Source organism: Galeopterus variegatus, unplaced genomic scaffold (genome assembly GCF_000696425.1).
Source record: "Galeopterus variegatus unplaced genomic scaffold, G_variegatus-3.0.2 Scaffold892, whole genome shotgun sequence".
NCBI lineage: Eukaryota > Metazoa > Chordata > Mammalia > Dermoptera > Cynocephalidae > Galeopterus > Galeopterus variegatus.
Window position 1 is genome coordinate 329514 of NW_007727003.1, and position 20187 is coordinate 349700.

The 20187-nt window shown below is 51.2% G+C and overlaps 1 protein-coding gene across 1 annotated transcript in view; it reads right to left on the reverse strand.

The window, feature by feature from the left end:
- LOC103590911 (chymosin-like) overlaps nt 1-19735 on the reverse strand; it is a 27245-nt gene extending 7510 nt beyond the window's left edge. Inside the window, 8 exon segments of the mRNA XM_008573253.1 lie at nt 10749-10877; nt 11642-11740; nt 12125-12257; nt 14847-15046; nt 17588-17705; nt 18516-18636; nt 19547-19591; nt 19594-19735. Of these exon segments, the coding sequence (XP_008571475.1) occupies nt 10749-10877; nt 11642-11740; nt 12125-12257; nt 14847-15046; nt 17588-17705; nt 18516-18636; nt 19547-19591; nt 19594-19735 (987 nt within the window).
- Nucleotides 19736-20187: the final 452 nt, after the last annotated feature.

Sequence of the window (20187 nt, forward strand, 5' to 3'; positions counted from 1 at the left end):
TTGCCTAGCAACTTTTGAGTAAATTTTCAATAACAACTCCATTATGTTCACTAAAGCATTAAAAACAATCCTTCCAGGAGGCAGACAAGGTAAATGTGTACATGGGTCCATTGTCCCCCTCTGGTCTTAACCGCTATAGACCATTTCCAAAGAACTCATGACCATAACTCCCAAGATGGTCATTGATACAATTAATCACTCTAGTATGAATCTCAATTTTACTCCAAATCTCCCCAGAGCGATATTTATGAGGCAGTAAAAAATAGAATATAATAAAACAAGGCAGGCACACAGGGCTCTAAAGAATGAGGGTGAAACGGTGGCATCCTTTCCCACAATGAAGCCTTGCAAACACCGTGCCAACTTTGTTAGACTCTGGCCAGAGGATCCTTGTTAAACTCTGGCTTCTTGGATTTGGTGTGCCCCCGCACTTTCCTATGACCCGGTTCTTGTGGGCAAATTTCTTTTACCCGTCGGACGTTGGCCATAACATTTGGTGGCTCATCCGGGATCCCTTAAGCCTCTCGAGAACGGTCCTTTCGGCCTTGGGACTCTTTGGATCTCTAGGGGGGAACTCCTGAAAAGACGTTCTTCAGCCCCAGAGAGACAAACCCCACGGCAGGCGCCATTGAATTTGGTGAGTCGACTCCTTGATTGGGAAAAAGGCTCGGCTGGACACAGCTGTAGACGCCTCTCCCTGGATCAAACGAGACGTCGTTCTGATCCGTTGGGACCTTTTTTAGGTCATTGGGACTTGAATTTTGATTTTAAAGTCTTTTATTATATACGTATCGTTTGTTAGTTTCAGTCTGTGTTTAAGTCCTTCTGTTCGTCTAGTTTCGTTTTGTGTCATCTGCTATAAGTGTAGCTTGGCCATTTCAGCTCCACAGGACATCGTGGGACAAGGATCCTCCTGACCAACTGTTCTCCAATGTTTTCTTATGAACTTAACACCTTCCGAGAGAAGGCTGCAGACTTTGGGGCCCCCGTGGACCCCAAAGTCTTGCGAGTCCTTTGTGAGATTGATTGGCTGGCCTTCAATGTCGCTGGCCATCAGAGGGCTCTCTTAGCCCCCCTTAGCTCAGGCTGTCGGACGGGTCATCTTCAGAAAACCGGACACCCTGATCAGATACCTTATATTCTCATTTGGATTGAAATTCTGTCTTACCCTCCTCCTTGGTTAAAAAGATGTTTTCCAGGATTAAAGAAAAATGCTCGCCACCGAGAGACCACCGCCATTCTCCTGACTGAAGCCGCGCCCTGATTCTGCCCCTAAGCAAGTTTTATCAACCTCTCCAGAGGAGCCAGATGGAGCCAGACCTGATCCGCCACCCTCCACCTTACGCAGAGGACCCCACCCAAGTGTCTGACCCACTTATCTCTCCCCCACACCCGCTCTGGGGCCTCTTATCGTCTCCAGAGTCCCGCCCCGCCAGTGTCCCCTCCTTCCTCTGCTTCCCCTTCTTCACCTTCCTCCACTCTTCCCCTCCTGGACTTTTCCCCTTGTGTGAGGCCGCAGGGGCAAATGGCCCTTTTATAGCATATGTTCCCTTTACCACCAGTGATCTTTACAACTTGGAAAAACCAGAACCCTTCCTTTTCTGCCGATCCACACGGTCTCATGTCTCTGCTTGAGTCTGTCTCTTACACTCACCAGCCCACCTGGGATGATGCCAACAATTGTTACTGACTCTGTTCACTTGTGAGGAACCTGAACGAATCCGTGGAGAGGCCCAACAGGCTGTCCTGGGCCCCAATTGTCTCCCCACGGGTGACCCTGAGTGATTGGCTGCTGTTTTCCCCACCCACCGCCCCAATTGGGACCCAAATAGTAATAGAGGTAAGGAGGCTCTCGATCGGTTTCGCCAGGTCCTGTTACGAGGGGTTTGAGCTGCAGCCCGAAAACCCACAAACCTAAGGTTAGTGAAGTCACCCAACAGCCCACCCAATCTCCAGGTGCATTGTTAGAGCACCTCCTACAGGCGAACAGGATCTATACACCCATAGACCCGGAAGCACCGGAAAATTGAAGGGCAGTTAATTTGGCCTTTGTAGCTCAGTCTGCACCCGATACAAAACGGAGGTTGCAGAGATTAGAGGGATTTGAGGGCAAGGTTCTTTCAGAGTTGGTAGAAATAGGCCAAAAGGTTTTCGCAAATCATGACCCACCTGAAGATAAGCAGCTTAAAAGACTAACTAAGGTTCTGCTGGCCACACAAGGCCAACCCAAGAAACCTCAGGCCCCTAAAGGAGCAGTCAACACGGGGGCGAAAAAACGCCCACCGTTGGATAAAGACCAATGTGCCTACTATGAGGAAAACCAGTATCATTTCTGGTGGACATGGGGGCTAAATACTCTGTACTGAAAAAACCAGAATTGCCTAGCAATAAGCCCCACCTTGCCATTCAAGGTGCCACAGGGAAAACTAAATTTTGTTCATGGACAGAAGGGCGACTCACCGACTTAGGCAAGAACACAGTTATTCATTCCTTCATTTTAATGCCTGACCGCCCAGTGCCTTTATTGGGCAGAGATTTACTCCACTAAGCTTGGAGCAATCTGCCACCCTTTTGGTGACCCTGCCTTTGTCCAAAGAATATAAGCTCTTGCCAGAACAATTGCAGGAGGATAAAACCTCCAACCACCAAGAATTGCTAGCTTACTACATGAAACTTGTGCCCCAGGTCTGGGCTGAATCTAATCCCCGTGGGCTAGCAAGGCACCAACCTCCAATAGTGGTCCAGCTCATGGCAACTGCCACCCCCATCAGAGTGAAACAATACTCTCTTCCGTTAAAGGCACGACAAGGGATAGAACCTCACATCAATAAATTAAAACAAGAAGGGATACTAGTGCCTTGCAAGTCTAGCTGGAATACTCCCCTGATACCGATCCAAAAGCCAGGGACAAATGGCTACAGGCCTGTCCAGGACCTCTGGGAAGTCAATAAGAGGGTGGAAACTATCCATACAACTGTACCAAATCCCTATACGTTGTTGAGCCTGGTTAATGCCCTCCATCAGGTTTATACAGTGTTGGATTTAAAGGATACCTTCTTCAGTCTGCCCCTAGCCAAAATCAGCCAGCCTCTGTTCGCCTTCAAATGGGAAGCCCCAGATGGAAGCTACTGTGGTCAACTAACATGGACTAGACTGCCCCAAGGATTTAAAAACTCACCTACACTGTTTGATGAAGCGCTGAGCCAAGACCTCCAAGATTTCAAGGTAAAGTGGGGATCAAATGTAACACTGTTACAATATGTCGATGACTTGCTATTGGCTGCACCCACCCTGGAGATTTGTAAACAAGCCACAGGGGATTTATTAAAGACCTTACAATGCCTAGGATACCAGGTATCCACTAAAAAGGCCCAACTTTGTTCCCTGATGGTGACATATTTGGGATATATCTTAAGCACAGGGGAAAGGAAATTGTCCCCTGACCACATAACAGCCATCCTAAATATACCAGAGCCAAAGACTAAAAGGCAAATTCGAGAATTCCTAGGGCCGCAGGATACTGTCGCTTACGGATTCTCAACTTTGCTGAAATGGCCCAGCCCCTCTATGAGGCTACTAAGGGACCAGGGGATCAAATTGCTTGGACTGAGACTCCAATTGGCACCCAATAACATAGAGGCTGCTCTTACGCAGGCCCCAGCCCTGGCACTGCCCAATCTAGAAAAGCCTTTTACCTTATTTGTGGCCGAAAACAAGGGCATCGCAAAGGGTGTGCTAACCCAAGATCTAGGGCCATGGAAATGACCGGTGGCTTACCTGTCACGCAAGCTGGACCCAAGTGGCCACCGGCTGCTTACGAGCTATAGCTGCAACTGCACTCCTAGTAAAAGAAACTAATAAGTTAACCTTGGGCCAGCCCCTAAATATTGTTACCTCTCATGGAGTAGAGACTATACTAAAAACCAGGAAAATGGATTTCAGATGCAAGGTTAACTCATTACCAGACCCAACTGCTTGGAACCGAACATATTACATTCTCCAACCCAGTCGCCCTAAATCCAGCCACCTTTCTCCCTGACAGTGACCCTGACTGCTGCAAGGTCGCACATGATTGCTTTGAAATCTTAGCTGCCTTCCAGGGCACCTAACCAGGGTTGCAAGACACTCCTCTCAAGGAGGCAGAGCTAACTCTTTTCACAGATGGCAGCAGCTACATGGTTGACGGAGTCAGGTATGCAGGTGCCGCGGTGGCTACTCCTGAACGAATACTATGGGCAGAAGCTCTCGGGTCCCAGACCTCAGCCCAGCGGGCAGAACTTATCGCTCTCACAAAGGCCCTTCAGCTTAGCAAAGGTAAGACTGTAAATATCTACACTGACAGTAGATATGCCTTTGCTACTGTACATATACATGGGGCCCTCTACAAAGAAAGAAGGTTACTCACTTCAGAAGGAAAGACAATTAAAAATGTTCCTGAAATTCTTGCACTAGTAGAAGCTATTTGGCTTCCAACCGAGGTTGCAGTTATTCGTTGCAAGGCACACCAAAAGGGAACAACTGTAGAAACTCAAGGAAATAACTTCGCTGATAAGACTGCTAAAACAGTGGCACTCCAACCAACCGGGACATCAGTCATAGCACCTTTGCTACCACAACCTCATTTGCCACTAAAACCTGAGTACTCTCCAGAAGACGAGAAAAAGGCTGAGACATCGGGATACCAAAAAACATAGCCACTGGGTGGTATGAATCAAAGGACAAAGCCATATGGCTACCAGAAAAAAAAAAATGGGTCAACGCTTGGCTCATGAAATTCACTAAGCCACCCATTTAGGGAAAACAAAGATATTAGAATTAATTAGACAATCATTTAATTTTAAGAATGCATCAAAAATTGTTGAATCATTAACTAACCAATGCCTTGCATGTACTCAAGTAAACTCTAAACAGGTCACTCATCGATGGTCTGGAGTTCAACAAACAGGTAATACTCCAGGAGAACATTGGGAAGTTTTTCACTGAAGTTATGCCTGGAAGGTATGGATACAAATACCTGCTTGTATTAGTAGACACATATTCTGGATGGGTCGAGGCATTTCCTAGCAAGTCTGAAACAGCCTCTATAGTAGTAAAAAAATTAATCAATGAAATTTTACCCCGGTTTGGGCTACCCACAACCCTCGGGTCAGACAATGGACCTGCCTTTACAGCACAAATATCCCAACAATTGGCCAAATGTTTGGGAACAAAATGGAAGTTACATTGCGCCTACTGCCCTCAAAGTTCAGGACAGGTTGAGCGAATGAACAGAACTTTAAAAGTTCTGACTAAGCTTCATTCAGAAACTGGCGAAAACTGGGTAGACCTCCTTCCCTTTGCACTATTAAGGGTACAAAATTCCCCATATAAACAGGGATATATACCTTATGAAATTCTTTTCAGTCGCCCCCCACCGCTATTACCCAGGGTGCCAATGGAGGCTGACCCCCAAAAGCTGCCTGCCCCTATTTGGGGGGAACTTCAAACCCTACAACAGACTTGTTCACAAATCAGAAACAAACTAAATGCTAACGCTTCCCTTCCAAAGCAGGAGCCACCCAGACCCATCCCTCAACCCGGGGACTTGGTGGACATAAAGAAGTTAACTGCCTCGTCCCTCCAGCCCTGCTGGACTGGACCATGCCCAGTGATCCTCAGCACGCCCACAGCTGTAAAGGTTGCCGGAAAGGACGCTTGGATACATTGGACTCATGTCAAGCCAGCACCGAACTCAAACCCCAACACCAACTGCTGGAGTGTCCAGACCACCAACCACCCAACTAAGACTAAAGAGACTTTAACATGCTTTTTAAAATTCAACCCCTAAGATAGCAATGATTTGCTATAGCTACAACAACAGGGGGGAATGTTAAGGGACACCCCAACCCCTACTGACCTGCTTACGAGCTACAGCTGCAACTGCACTCCTAGTAAAAGAAACTATGCATTCTGCTTCTGTACAAGTCGCTTGCTAAAATAAATGGGGGAATAAACAGAGTAGCATGGCCAACGCCATTTTAGGCGGCTCTGCCATTTTAGCCTAGAAAATCCCTATGGGGAATCCAGGGTGGGGAGGGGCTAGAGGGCTACCCACAAAATTAGCTTATGTACCACCGGCTTGCTTGCATTGGCTAGATTGTGTCAGGTGTGAAAAATTCCCGCCTAGCTAAAAATAAAAGCTGCGAGAGGTTTCAGCTCGGGGCTGCACACTTCGATTGGCCTGCGTATCCCTGGCTGCCAGAAATAAATTCTTTTCCCTTTCCTATCACCCGGTTCTCGTGGGCAAATTTCTTTTACCCGTCAGACGTTGGCCATAACTCTCACTCTCTCTCTCTCTCTCTCTCTCTCCCTCTCTCTCTCTCTCTGAAGAACACAAGAATAGCAACAAACCTAAAAAGATACATTGGCATGCATGCACACTAACTCCACCCACCCACCCCCCACACACACACACACAATTTGCTTACAAAGGATGTGCTAAAACCACACCCAACTGCACCTGAGGTGAGGGCCCTGACCAAACTATTCTGTTTTCCCAACACTCCTCCTCTTCACCCCAACAGCCCAGTCCTGCCAGAGCCCATGCCTCATGGCCAGCACTGGCTATACAGCCACAGGAGCAGAAAGGCAGCATCTCCATTGCCCTGGGCCCCTCATCATTTTTGTCTTTGGGTACAGCTAAGAGCAAAGCCAAGAGATGCCCCAGATGGGCCTCTCTGTCGCCAGCCCCACCGGGAGAAAGAAGCCAGACCCTGTTCCTGTCCCCACTTCCACTCCTATTCATAAAGGACAGTCTCTTGGGCTGTCTGCAGGGCAAGCCTGTGGTCAGGACGAGGTGGGGGCAGAGACCGGATAGCAAGATGGCCCCAAGCCACTTTCCAAGGCCTTCTGAGAGTTCAGCTACGATCAATGTGTAACTGAAAGTTGCTGGGGCCCAGAAAGCAGTACCCAAAGTGAAGGCCTCAGAAGCAGCCTCAAAAGCCAAGTTTTCCTCTGACCTTCTCCTGCCGTCCTGTCTCTCAGCCTCATTCTACCCTGAGGCAAACCACAGAAACTAGAATCCCTCTTCCCCTTCATAGATATGCTCTAATCTTCCCCCATATCTCTTTCTTAGAACTGGTCATAAGAAATTCTCTGACCTACCTTGTCTGATCATAAGTCATCAGAGCCCTGTTCCAGAAAGGGTCCTGCCCCATACCCCGGAGGCATGAATGCTACACAGAGAGACCAAGAAGAATCTGGACAGACAGGCCTTGCTGGGCTTCTCCACTGAGTCTATTAGCGTTAAATCACACTTTTCTCGTCCAGTCACATTCCTCCATGGCTGTGCCTGCTTCATAGAACCTAAACATAAATATGGACAGTTTTCCCTATATCGTTGGGCCTTCACTCTGAAGGCTTCCGTGTCACACAAAACTATGTTATAATAAAATTTGTTATGTCTTTTCTTCATATCAATATGCGCTTATCAGACGATTTTTCAGAGATCCTTCACGGGGTTGAAGAGTATGTCTTCCCCTGGGCCCTACAAAGTCCAATTGCTACATTTGGGGCAATTATAGTAGAGGTAAGACTGGCTATGATATAGGAAACAGAATCCTGATCAATTGTACTGTCCCCTGATAAGGGAAAGACTGTCAAAAGAAGAGCGTTCAAAGAAAAGGGAAGGAGGGCTGTTGTATTAGTTCATTTCTGTTGCTTATAACAAAATACTTGGAACTGAATACTTTGTAAGAAAACAAAATTTATTGCTTACAGTGTCAGAGACTGGAAGTCCAAAGTCCAGGGAACACATCTGGTGGGCATCTTGGTGGTGACGCAGGGTATAACACTTGAAGAAAGGCAGGAGCAGAGAGAAAGAACTCCTCAAGTGCTCTCCTTTTAAAGCCCTCAGAACCACACCCATGACCACCATTAAACCATCACCTTAATCACGTCTTCAAGGCCCCACCTTTCAATTACCATAATAGGATTTCCCACCCTCAACAGTTACAGTGGGATTAAGTTTTGGGGGGACTTCAATCCAAAGCAGCCGTGGAAGCAAACATGTGCAGCTCCCAACAGAGCACTGTCCAGGGAGTCTGCCAAGCTGATGCCAAGCACTGCGAGCCCCCCAGAAGCTTGTCTATCTGCCTCCCAAGGTAGTTGAGGGCCTCAAAGTAGCATAACTGAGAAAAAAACTTTTAAATCCACCTGAATCCCCTTGCTCTGGCCCTGTGACATTTGGATTCCGTGTGGCCTTTCCCTAGCTTCCTAGGGAAGCAGTGAGCAGGGAGCAGTGTACAGGGAGCAGTGAGCCCGGGCACTCACTGGGAATCTGAATGCTGTGCTTGGCTGCGACACCCCAGCCTCAGGACCAGGACTACAAGTCTGCCCTCAGGGATGCAGCTTCTCTGGGTGCTGACAGTCAGGCGTGAGCCCCTAAGACTGAGGATGGGACTTGACTGTCCCTCCCCAGGACCCTCAGTCTTTCCCAGGCACTCCCTGCCTATTCTATCATCTGTCTTCTTCCAACACAGTGAGGCCTCCCTCCTCCTAATAGACTGAGAACCTTTCTCTTCGTGGGCCAAGCATTCTCTGCTCAGCCCCCAACACCAAGCCCTTGCCTTTATCTCTAGTTACAAACAAGTCTTGTCCTAGGGAGGTCTCCCTTACTGCCCCCTTTTCCCAGAAAGAGCTGGAGTGGAGGGCAGGTAGGCAAGACATCTTTGGTCTTCTCTAACCCAAGCTTGAAAGAGCCACTGTTCTCATGAAAGTCTCCCTCCACCAGCTGTGTCTTGAGCTCTTCCCCACCCAGGGGACCCCACCCTGGCAGTCACATCCCACCCCCATACCAGTGCAGGGCCCCAATGCGGACAAGGGAAGGCAAGCTTTGCAGAAATGTGGTGTTTACTGGGAACCACCTGCCTGAAAACTTAATCTGTGTGTGTGCATGTGCATACATGCATGTATGTTTCGGAACAGTGCAGTCCACAGTCAGTAGTGTAGTCAGATAGCCTTGGCCAGCGAGTTCCAGTCAAGATGGCAGAATAGACCGTCCCCAGCATCACTCTCTCCCACAAACCTACCAATTTACAACTATAAAAATGTAACAACATCCAAGCTGGGGCCGCTGGAGCTCAGGGGAAGAGGAGAAGAGACCTACAGAGTTCATGAAGGCAGGAGAAGCCACGATAAGAGAAAGAAAAAACTGCTCAGAGCATTTCAGGCTGTGGCCGCTTCCAGGCTGGAGCTGCTCAGCACATGGAGCAGGAGCCGGCAGAAGCCACAGCTGTGCCCTTCAGAAGGAGTTGCTTGGAGGCAGCAGGGGAGAAGAGGGCTTTGGTGGCCCCCAGGACAGCAAGACCACTAATAGGGTTCCCATGGACCCACACAGGAGTGAGAAGCCAGAACAGCTGAAAAAAGGGAGCCATTCAGAGGCTGGTGAGTCATTGCAAGAGACTGGCACAAGGTCCGTCCCATGGGAAGTGTTTGGAGCAAGGGTGGTGGGGAAGACAGACCCACTGGGAGAACACTGGGACACAGCAAGGACAGACAATCCACCCCCCAATCAGCTCAGAAGAGACTGGTCAGGAATGCAGAATTGCATGGGGTGCAGTTTGATGAAAAAACTCAGGCCCAGATCAGAGTTTTTACACAACCCAGGTGCACTAGGCTTCTGAAGAGCTAGAAGTACCTATAAGGTCAACCATTAAACCCTGAGCTGCACAAAAAGCCTTCCCTAGGGAAACAGCAGCAAAGCAGCAATTTAGCTCAACCACACAGCTCAAGTACTGGTTTCCACAGGAAGTTCCCCAGTTTTAGAAGTAAGCAAAGGACAAAAACTAGTTCTGGCCCAGACATACTGCCAGCACCTTGGGCCCACCAGGGAACCTGAGGTATGGAGTTGAGGACTGGACCCCCCTTACCCCCTTAGCCCACAACCCAGCACACTGCCAGTGCCTCAGGGCCCACCTGGAGTCCTGAGGCATAGAGCCAGGTACTGGACACCCCCCCCCCCCCCCCTCCAGCATTCAGTAAAAAATTACAAGTCATGCTAAAACACAAAAAATACAATTTGATGAAATAGAGCTAGCATTATAACCAGACTTAGATATGGTAGAGATGTGGAGTTATCATATCAGGAATATAAAACAACTATGAACACAGTGAGCATCTCAGGGCCCGCCTGGGGGCCCGGGGCATCGAGCCGGGGACTGGATACCCCACTGACAACCAGGCATGCCACCAGCACCAAGGAGCATGCCCAAAACATCATATCCATGTGGGTGGCCCACGACAGCTATCACAGTAACCATGGCTGCTGTTAAAGTGGCTAGATATCACAACCACCACACAGATGGTCCACCAGCCACTGAAGCATTGACACGAGGACTGTCACCAGCAGAGACCAAAGAAAAGAAGAGGATATCTCTCTCTACAAAGCCCATTCCAGAGTGACAGAAGCATCTGCTCTATGATAATATTGGGGGACCTGAACACATCTCTCAGCATTGAACAGATCATCTAGGCAACAAATCAACAGATAAACCATTTTTTCAGAGGGAGAGAAAAAATCTAAGGTTATCAGTGGTGGGAAGCAGGAGGGAGAGGAGCATAGGGAGAGATTGGACAAGAGGCATAAAGAATAAGTACAATTTGTAACAATATACTTACTAGTAATATTGATTTGATCAATTTATGTCGGCATTGAATCCCAAAAATATGTATAATCAATTATGGTTCAATAAAAAAAAAAAAAGGAAAGCCTTGGCCAACCCCACATGCTTGTCAGCCCTGTCAAAGGTGCTGTAATACTCCTGGATGAACACATTCCCCAGGACCCACTGCTGGGAATTATCGTCACCCTGGAAACCACAGAAGCAGGAACCCTGGTCCTGGGAAAGGCAAGGCTGAGAGGCAGCTGGTCCCAACCCCGTTCACTAACAACAGGCATCCTTCTGCGCACCCGCAATTGCTCTCTCCTCTATTATTTCATTTCATCCTTGAAATCACCTTCACAGGGAAGCAAACAAGTATCAGATTCATCTCACTCATCAGATGAAGAAACTAAGATTCAAAAAATAAAGTGAATTAATCCAAGATCACCCAGCGGGGTCCTGGTCCCCTGCACTGACTCCACCCCTCTCTTGTCCTCCCCACCCCCTGCCCTCCTGCTCTCAGCACCTACTGCCCTGATGAGCGGGTTGGAGGTGGCCTGGAGCCAAGGCAGGCTGCCTCCCTAGGTTAAAGCCAAGGTCAGTGGGTCAGTGGGGAGGAGAGCTGGGTCCCCACCAAGCCCAGGCTAGCTAAGAAAACCCTGGACAGAGCTCCAGGCCCTGGGCTTGGAAGCTTGAGCAGCGGATGGAGGTTCCCACAGGGAGCTGTGGTCCTACCCACCCCAGCCTCGCTTAAGCCTCTGTGCCCTGTCCTTCCCGTTCCCCATTTCTCCCAGGATGAGGCTGTAGTGGCCACAAATGAGGCCTGAGGACAACATGGCCCCACTCGGAAGGGCCAGTCGGTCTAAATGTGTGCCCCTCCATTCTCCATCTGCTCCAAACCACTTACCACCAACCTCACTGACTTGCCAGGGCCCCAACTTGAGAGGGCCAGGGAGGGGTGTCCAGGTGGAGCCCAGGGCTCCCTCTTCTGAGACTCATACCTGGCTCGTATAAGCAGAGGGAGGCAATGGGTACTGCCTGCCATGGATCCCAGTGACCACCGTGGGCATGCTGCTCAGGCTCCCGCAGTCAACGTCAAGCTAAAGAACCAAGAAGGGGCGAAGGAAGAGGCACCCGTGGTGACAGCACAGAGCCCTTCCTCCACAGCCTGTGAGCCACGGGGTGGGGAGGGCCCTGCCTACTCACAGGGAGGCTCTCAGGATGAGGCTTGGTCCCAAAATATGGTCCTCAAAAGAGTCACAATGAGGGGTCAAGATGTCAGCCAACCCAGGGACAGACCCCAGCTTGGAACAAAGAAGAGTTTGCCTCCCCCTCCAGGCCCAGCCAGAGGTCACAAGTACACCGAGAGCCGAAGGCCTCCTGAGAAACCCCAACCTCCCCACTTCTCTCTCTCATTCCTTCACTGTGAAAAGGGGCCCTCACTTCAGGGGGTCTTGGGAGGTGGGCTGAGGGCCTGGCTTTACCTGGCCACACTGGCCTTGTGTGGCCCCCATGGCCTGCTGGATGTCGAGGACATCGATCAGCTGGATGGTGCCCGATTCCAGGACAGGCTGACAGCTGCCATCACAGGCCACCACCATGCTGGCGATGGCGATGCTGTAGAGGATGGCCCCAAGGCACATGCAGCATCCAGCCCAAGGGCTGGGTGGGAAGACCCAACCATCCCTGGAGCCCCAAAAACTTCCCGAGCTCAGAAGAGACCTAAAACCATTTTCTCCCAAATCAATAGCTAAATTGAGGACATCCCACCTTCCATGGGACAGAAATTTCAATAAAACAACAAATTCATGTGTACTACGGGATAGAGTGAGTACCGTACTCGTAGCCTGAGGATCTGGCTTCAAGTTTTCTCTCTGCCTTTACTTGCTGCATGTCTCGGGCAAGTCACCCAACCTCTGTGCACTCAGGCTTCGTGTCTACAGAACAGGTGTTTTAACAACCCTCCCTTGACTTCCTCGAGGGACAGTTGTGAGGGGGGCTCAAACCAGGCGTTAGTAAAATGTAAAACAGGGATAATAATAGCACCCACCTCGTAGGGTTTCAGTGAGGAATAAATGAGACAGACATATAATTGCTCAGCATGGTGTCTAGCAGGTAGTAGGTACTCGATAGATGCAGCTGGTCTCATTAATAAAGCACTGGTGAACGTGCAGCGTTGTCACCGACGAAGGTCACTGGCCCTGGAAGTGTCTGCTTCAGATTCTGACGATGGTCTTATGAGCCACTGTGCTGCAGTCCTTCTCATAGCCCTGTGGCCTGACACCCGTGCCCTCATGTCCCCACACCAGGAGTCAGCCTCTGGCTGCCACTCATCCACCCGTCCACAGTGAACTGCCAGTACTCCCGCACAGTCATGGGCACCGGGTGCAGGGAGCCTGTGTAGTAGGATGGTTGATGTCTCCAGCATGAACGTGTGCCCCTGGTCATTCCTGAAACAAAGCAAGGCTTGTTGTGACATGGCAACATCCCAGCTAGGTGAGGAGGTGCCCAGCCCCACCCTGGGACTGATGCCACTCAGACCCAGCCCCGCCTTCCTCCCACCCCTACCACCCCCACCCCCAAGACATCAGAACAGCTTTCCCAGGCCCCCTCATTCTCCTCCTCACATGGGCTTTGCTGTGATATTAGCTGCACTGTCCTTTCTCCCCTGAGCACTGCAGCCCCCACCCCCACCCACACCCCCACCTCCCAGCTCAGGCAGCACCTGGAGCCCAGAGCTCAGGCTGTTACCGTGTGAGGGGAGGACGAAGCCCACCACACAGCTCACAGGACTGCCAAGCTCTGCTCCAGCCACCCCTGGTGTTCCCAGCTGTCTCCCTATGCCCCTACTCCCCCACCCACCCACCACCCAGAGCTTTCTGCCCCCAATAGGAGAGCAGGTCTTCAACTAGGTCCTGCTCTTTGGATTAAACCTGCCACCCAAGCCCAGGTCCCCTCTAGGAGTGTTTCCCTTGGCCAGGAAACACTTGCACACTGTGTCTTACCTGCTTTCGGTTCCTAGAGCTCATCAGGCCCCTACCTGCAGGCTGTTACATGCTGTCCCCAAGACCTAAAATGTGCTGTCCCTCTGTCTCACCTGGGTAACTACAACTATCCCTCAGCAAAGCCAGCCCAAGCCACCCCACACACACCTCATCAGACTGAGCTTCCCTGTTGCTGCAAAGCCTCTGATACCCCTGAATCTCTCCTGCAGCACCCTTACCACACTGTCTTTTTTTTTTTTTTTTCCTTTTTTTGTCTTTTTCCGTGACCGGCAATGGATCGCAACCCTCAGTGTCGCCCCCGCACCGGACCGGGGACCGGCAAAGGGATCGCAACCCTCGGTGTTGCTCCCGCGCCTCACTCAGCCAGTGAGCGGGAACCGGTCTGTATGTGGGATCCGAACCCTCGGCGGGAGCGCCACCGCGCTTCCCAAGCAGTGCACTATCCAGTGTGCCACCGGGCCGGCCCTGTCTTTTAACAACCGTGTATGCAATTGTGTGCTGGCTGTTTCCCTGCTAAAATGTTAGCTTCCACTTCATCTTGCTTAGCAATGTATCCCCATCTCCTAGCACAGCCCCTATACAGAGTAAGAGCCCAATAAGTATTTATTAAGTGAATAAATGAATGCACCAGTTTACCCCTTGCCTGAGTTTCCATGACCTCAGCCACCCAGTCCCTTCTCCTCCTGAGGGTGGTCCCCTTCTCCCCTTCCTGCCACCTGCCCCTCTGTCCAAGCTGAGCTTCATCATCACAGGGAGCAGGAAGGTAGAGGGAGCACTGGACCTGGAGCAGGAGCCCAGGGTGACCATCCCTCCCCAGACCTCAGTTTCCTCCCTAGTGAAAGGAGAAGGAGGACTCCTTTGGAGTTGGCTCTAAGTCTGTGAATTCAGTGACATCAACAAATGATTATTGAGGTCCTTCCACTCTAGAAAATGAAATTTAAAGCCTCTTATACAAAGGTGGGGTCAGGCTTCATTTCTAAACGCCAGAAAAAGTCAAATTTTGGCCCAATGAACTCTGGCTGCATAAATGACTATATTGGGGCTTTGGACAAGAGGTTGGACATGCCTGGAAACAAGGAAAGGGTTTGCTTGGATGCAGGTGAGCACCTTTGAGTTGCAGTGTCCCCAAGGGGTGCACACTCTCCTCAGCCAACAGTCTTCACCAGGCCATCAAAGTGCCCTAGCTGGGCGCAGCTCCTACCTGCTCAGGTAAACCGAGAACAGGTCCTGTGCCACCAGGTGCCTGTGCATCATGTTGTCAAACATGGGCACCAAGTACTCAGAGGCAAGAAACAGATAGGCCAGCCCTAGGATCCCGTCAAACTCAGAGTAGGCAAAGATGTTGCCAGATTCCTGGGTGCTCAGGCCCACAGTCTGGCGGGGGTCCACAACACTGGAGACCTGCAAGAGAGTTGTAATGACTTCCACCGGGGAGCCCCTGCAGCCGAGACTGAAGAGTCCTAGGAACGGGGTCAGCCAGTCCTGGTTGAGAAGCCAGAGTTTCGCCTCATTAACCCTCCTTTCCTCTTATAGGCAGCGTAGTGATTTGAGCTCAAAAGAAAACCCCTCCTTTGCTAGCAGTCTGTGCTGTGGTTTTGAGAAACTGGTCTGATGAGTCAGGGGAAGAGAGGACATGGTGCTGGGTGCAGACACTGATGATCATGGTGCAAAAGCTGGGGGCGAGCTGAACAATAGATGGATTCGTTCTTTCTTTCGGTCAACCGCTACTGAGGGCCTCCAGTGTGCCAGGTGCTGGGCCCTGAGGATGAAGAAAGACAGTGTGTGCCCGGGGGAACTTACAGTCCAGTGTGGAGGAGACAGACAATAAATTTTGAAACATAATATAGAACATGTCAGATGGCAATAAGCACTCTGAAGAAGTCACCACAAGGGTGTGCACAGAGCAGAGGGAACAGTGAACGAGGCAGAGAGTGGGGGAGAGGAGCAGGGGACAGCGTGGGCAGGGTAAGGACTCCTCATTTACTCCAGTGACATAAGGAGCTAGCAAAGATTTTGAGCAAAGGACTGGCACGATACGGCTCAGACTATAAAAGGATCCCCTGGCTGCTGTGTGGACCGTGGGGGGACAGGGTGGAAGCGGGGGCCCACCGGGGACTGTCCCAGTCATCCAGTGAGAGCAGATGGCAGGGGGAGGCGTGAGAGTGGTCAGACCCTCACCGGTGGGCTGGGAGGGAGGGTCAACAGGACTTGTGGACGGATGGGGTAGAGGAATGAAAGGTTAGACAAACAATGAACATTAATGTGGTTAATCTTCACCACAACCCTGTGAGGTATTATTACATCCATTTTATAGGCGAGGAAATTGAGGCTTGTCCAAGGTCACACAGCTTGACAGAGAGAAGTCTGCTGTACCTGCCCCAGAGCCCTGCTCCTGACAGGCACCCAGTGCAGGGTGTCCCCTTCCCCCTCTCGGCCTGGCACCTGGCGCCCCCTCCTCTAGGCTCCTCCTCAGGTGCTTCTGGATGTGGGGAGACCCTGTATTAAATGGAGCTCCGCTGTCTCCCACAGCCTGTGCTCAGAGCCCGCCTTCCCCGTGGCTCTCATGACAGCCCCTTCTGCTCCTGACCCTGACTCCCCTCCTATTATTTGAGCCAGGCCCCAGCCTAAGCCTCCTGGACTTCTTCATCCTTCCCCCACCCCCCAAACTTCCTGCTTGAGACAGGGAGCTAGGATGACCTCCCCTCTCGGTCCCCACACTGGCCCCAGCCAATGCTGGTCCAAACAGCAGAGAGTAGGGCCTGCGTGGGGCCAGCCCCCAAACCAGGAGAGGCCTTCCCAACACAGCCCACCCCACACCTCTCCAGCTTGCACATGAGACTGCCGAGAGGAGCCTGACCGCCGAGGCCCTCTCCCCGACCCCTGCCCACGGTGGGTGAGTGAAAGCAGCCAGATCCAGCAGCTGAGGTCCACAGGCACAGGCCAGCAAAGCAAAGAAGGAGGGTGTTTCTCCTGCATCTAAAATAGCAGGAAATAAAGCAAATGGCTCCAGACAACAGAGGAAGTAGGGCGCCCAGGCAGGGGAATGCGCCTTCCAAAGGCCTTACTGTTGGGCCACCTCAGCAGGTGGCTCTGGGGCACCCGCTATCTGGTGCTCACTCTCAGAGAAGCCTGAGCTGGGTGAGCACCTGCCCAACCAAGGAAGAGGCTGAGGAAAAGGCTATCAACAGGGAGGGGCTGTACCCTGTGGGATCAAAGCAAGAGAGACTTCAGCCAGACTCAAGGAAGAACCCAAGGAAGATCAAAGTAATAAGCACCAAGGGATACTGCTTGATTTTTAATGTTGGATGTTTTCTTAGAAGGAAAGAAAGAAGCTAAAGTGTATTGGCACTTACTACATGCCCACCACTGTACTGGGTACTTTGGAGGCCAAAAAGAAAGGAGGAAAGGGGTGCATTCATCCTGGAGGGCCGAGAGCCCTGCGCAGAGAGTCGGAGATGTGGGCTTTCCACTGTGTGTCTTCAGGCACATTATCAACTCATCTGAGCCTCAGTTTCCACGTCTGAAAAATAGGGATTATAATACCTTCCTCCAAGGGCTGTTGGGAGAACAAAATTTAAAATAAGATCACACACATGACACTGAAGAGCTCAGAGCTGGCGCAAGCTTGGATTCTGAACCAATTGTGGAAAAGACACATGAAAATGGGCTGGGGAGGCGGAGACCTGGGCTGGGAGAAGCCTCTCAGGTGCAGCTCTGAGCGCTGGCATGGGAAGGAGAGGAATGAGGAGCTGGCCTAAACAGCGGGCTGTTGGCCTAAATCCCTCTCAGAATCCTCACCCACTCAGCCCTCCTCGTGGGCAGGATCCAAAGAGCCCCTGAGCGCCGGCCGGAGGGGCAGCGCTCCAGAGCCAGCGTGTCTGGGTGGGAAAGTGGCTGGTGGGACAGGCGAGGTGAGCACTGGCCAGCCCCGGCCCCACTTACGGTGACAGTGTCATAGCCCAGAAAGCCCTGCATGCTGCCTGTGCCATACTGAATGGACAGGGACTGGCCCAGGTTCTGGAAGGTGGAGGACTTCGATAGGCCAAAGAGATGGCGGTTTCTGAAACACAGACCCAGGGTTCGTGGGGCTCCTAGAATTTTCTCACCACTCAACAGTGCCAGTCGGAGCCGAAAGCTTCACCAGGGCTTGTAAGAATGTGATCTAACGATGTGGCCACTCTCTCTCTAGACAATAAGCAGCCCCTTTTCTCTGCAGTCTTGGTTCCACAGCTCAATAAAGGAACTTATTCCTTGCTGCTTCCTGTCTGGCCCCCAGTAAGATTCCAAATAAAAAAGAAAGGGAAAAAACATCCCTGTAGTTGCCATGGACATTTTACTTTTACCAGCCGACTGATCTTAGCCAAGTCCCTTTTCCTCTCCAAACCTTGGTTTCCTCATCTGTAAAATGGGGATGAGAAGAGCACCAACCTCCCAGGATTGCTGGAGACATAAATGACTAACATATGTTAAACGTTTACTCATCATTAGGAACAGACTCTTTCACTTTGTTCTCCCAGCACCCACTGGCATATCATAGCCCCATTTTATAGAAAGAAAAACTGAGGACCTAGGCAGGTAAGCAGCTTGCCTTGGCTCCCAGTAGAGACAAAACAAAACACGAAACCTAAGGTTCCCTAACTTCTGGCTGGTGCTTTATTCATAGACCCATGACTTTCAAACCTTCCCAGTCTTGGCCAGTTGTGAGGGTTGAGCAAGGAGATGGGACACAACTGGGAGGCTGGGAATGTCAAAGCATGCTCTCCAGCCACCCCTCGTTTCCTCCCACCCACCTACCCACACTGAACGCTGGTGGGAGAGTGGCCCTGCTGGGTAACTGAGCCTGGGGGTGAGACGGGGGAAGCGAGGTCACTCACGGCAGGCATCACTGTTGCGGTAGACAGAGGGAACCCAGAGGTCTGAGGAACCTGTGTCAAAGACCGTGGTGAACTCCTGGGGTGGGGTCCCAATGTAGATCTTGCCAAAGTACTGACACTGAGGACAGACAGCCCTGGGTAGGGCAGGGGCTCAGGGAGGGAGGCAGGACTGATGCCTGGCATGGAGCATGGTCAGTATTGTAGGCCCTGTGCTTTCTTCCCAGAGACCTGGGGGGTCATGGGGGAGGAAATGGAAAGAGGATACTGGGGTGGGGTCTTCATCCCCAGTCCCCACAAGCCCTACAACCACAGCTGGAATCAGCCTCAGAAGCAGACCTTGGACCACAACACAAATCCTGCCTGGGACAGAGACTGGGCCACCCCTGCAGGGGCAGGAAGAAGCTGGTCAGGGGGTGAGCCATCAGCTAGGTGCAGGGCCGCACGTCCCCACCCATGCTGTCCTTGCCACACCTGCCTCCCTGCCAGCTCTCCTCACGCGTCAGAGCAGGGAAGTGAAGATGACCTAGATAAGGAAATGAGAGCACGGAATAGAAAAAAGCCTGGTTGTTTACTGCCAAGAGTGCCAGATGAGAGAGAGACAAGCTCCAGAGAGGAGGAAAGCACAAGAGGCATTCCTGCCAGCATCCTGGGTGGGAGGAAGAGGATGATGGCAGTTGCAGAATGGGCACCATCTGTCCCCGTCCCTGCTGAGCCCAGACTAAGACATGGGTTCCCTGGGCTGGGAAAGGCAGACATGAGGTTGGACCTGGGAGCAAATTATATACCCCCAAGGGATGCTGTGTGAGAAAGGTCTTCTGAGCTCAGACCCTTCAAGCCATGACGTTCAGAGCCTAGAAGGCAGACGGATCGCCTTTGCTACGTCTGCTGGCCCAGTGTGGAGCTTACTGAGGTCGAGGAGAGGTCTCCACAGCCCACAGGCTCCATGATCCTGGAAAGGAGAAAAGATGGGGAGTCAGGGGCCAAGGAGCGTGAGAACTCACTACTGGAAAGGCTTCAGAGCCACTCATGTCTAGGTAGTTGGTCACAGGCTCGCTGGCCGCCTCCCCAAATTGGAATACTTCCTGCCAATTGCATGCCGGTGTTTCCTCAGCAAGTCCTCCAGCAGCCCACGCTCCTTCAGGGCCCTCCTCAGTGACTTCCCTTTTTGCAGAGGGATCCTGAGGGGACAGGGAAGGATCATGATGAGGGTGGGCATCTCCTTTAGCCTCCGAGAAGTGCCCAGAGGTTCTGGGTTCCATAAACCCCTCCCCACACTGCTGTCCCCAGCCCAGCCTTTGAGTCAATATCCCATTGAACCCTGGCCAATGGCTTTCAGATATTTTTTTACCACAACCCAAAGTGAGAAATATATTTTACATCAGTTCACAAATCATTGTTTATCCTTACTAAATGCAATGCACCCTGATATTTTCTATTCCTTTCTCTTTTTTAATGCTGGCGGAGAACCTCTAGATGTGTTTCATAACCCACTAATGAGTTTCACAGCCCAGTTTGAAAGATACCAAGCACATTATCACTTGTTCAGTCACCAAATTCTTGCTGTGTACCTACTATGTGCCAGACGCCGTATAGGTCACAGGGGATACGACAGTGAAAAGGGTACAGCCTCTTCTCTCCTGGAGCGCACTGTGTGGAGAGGAAAATGGT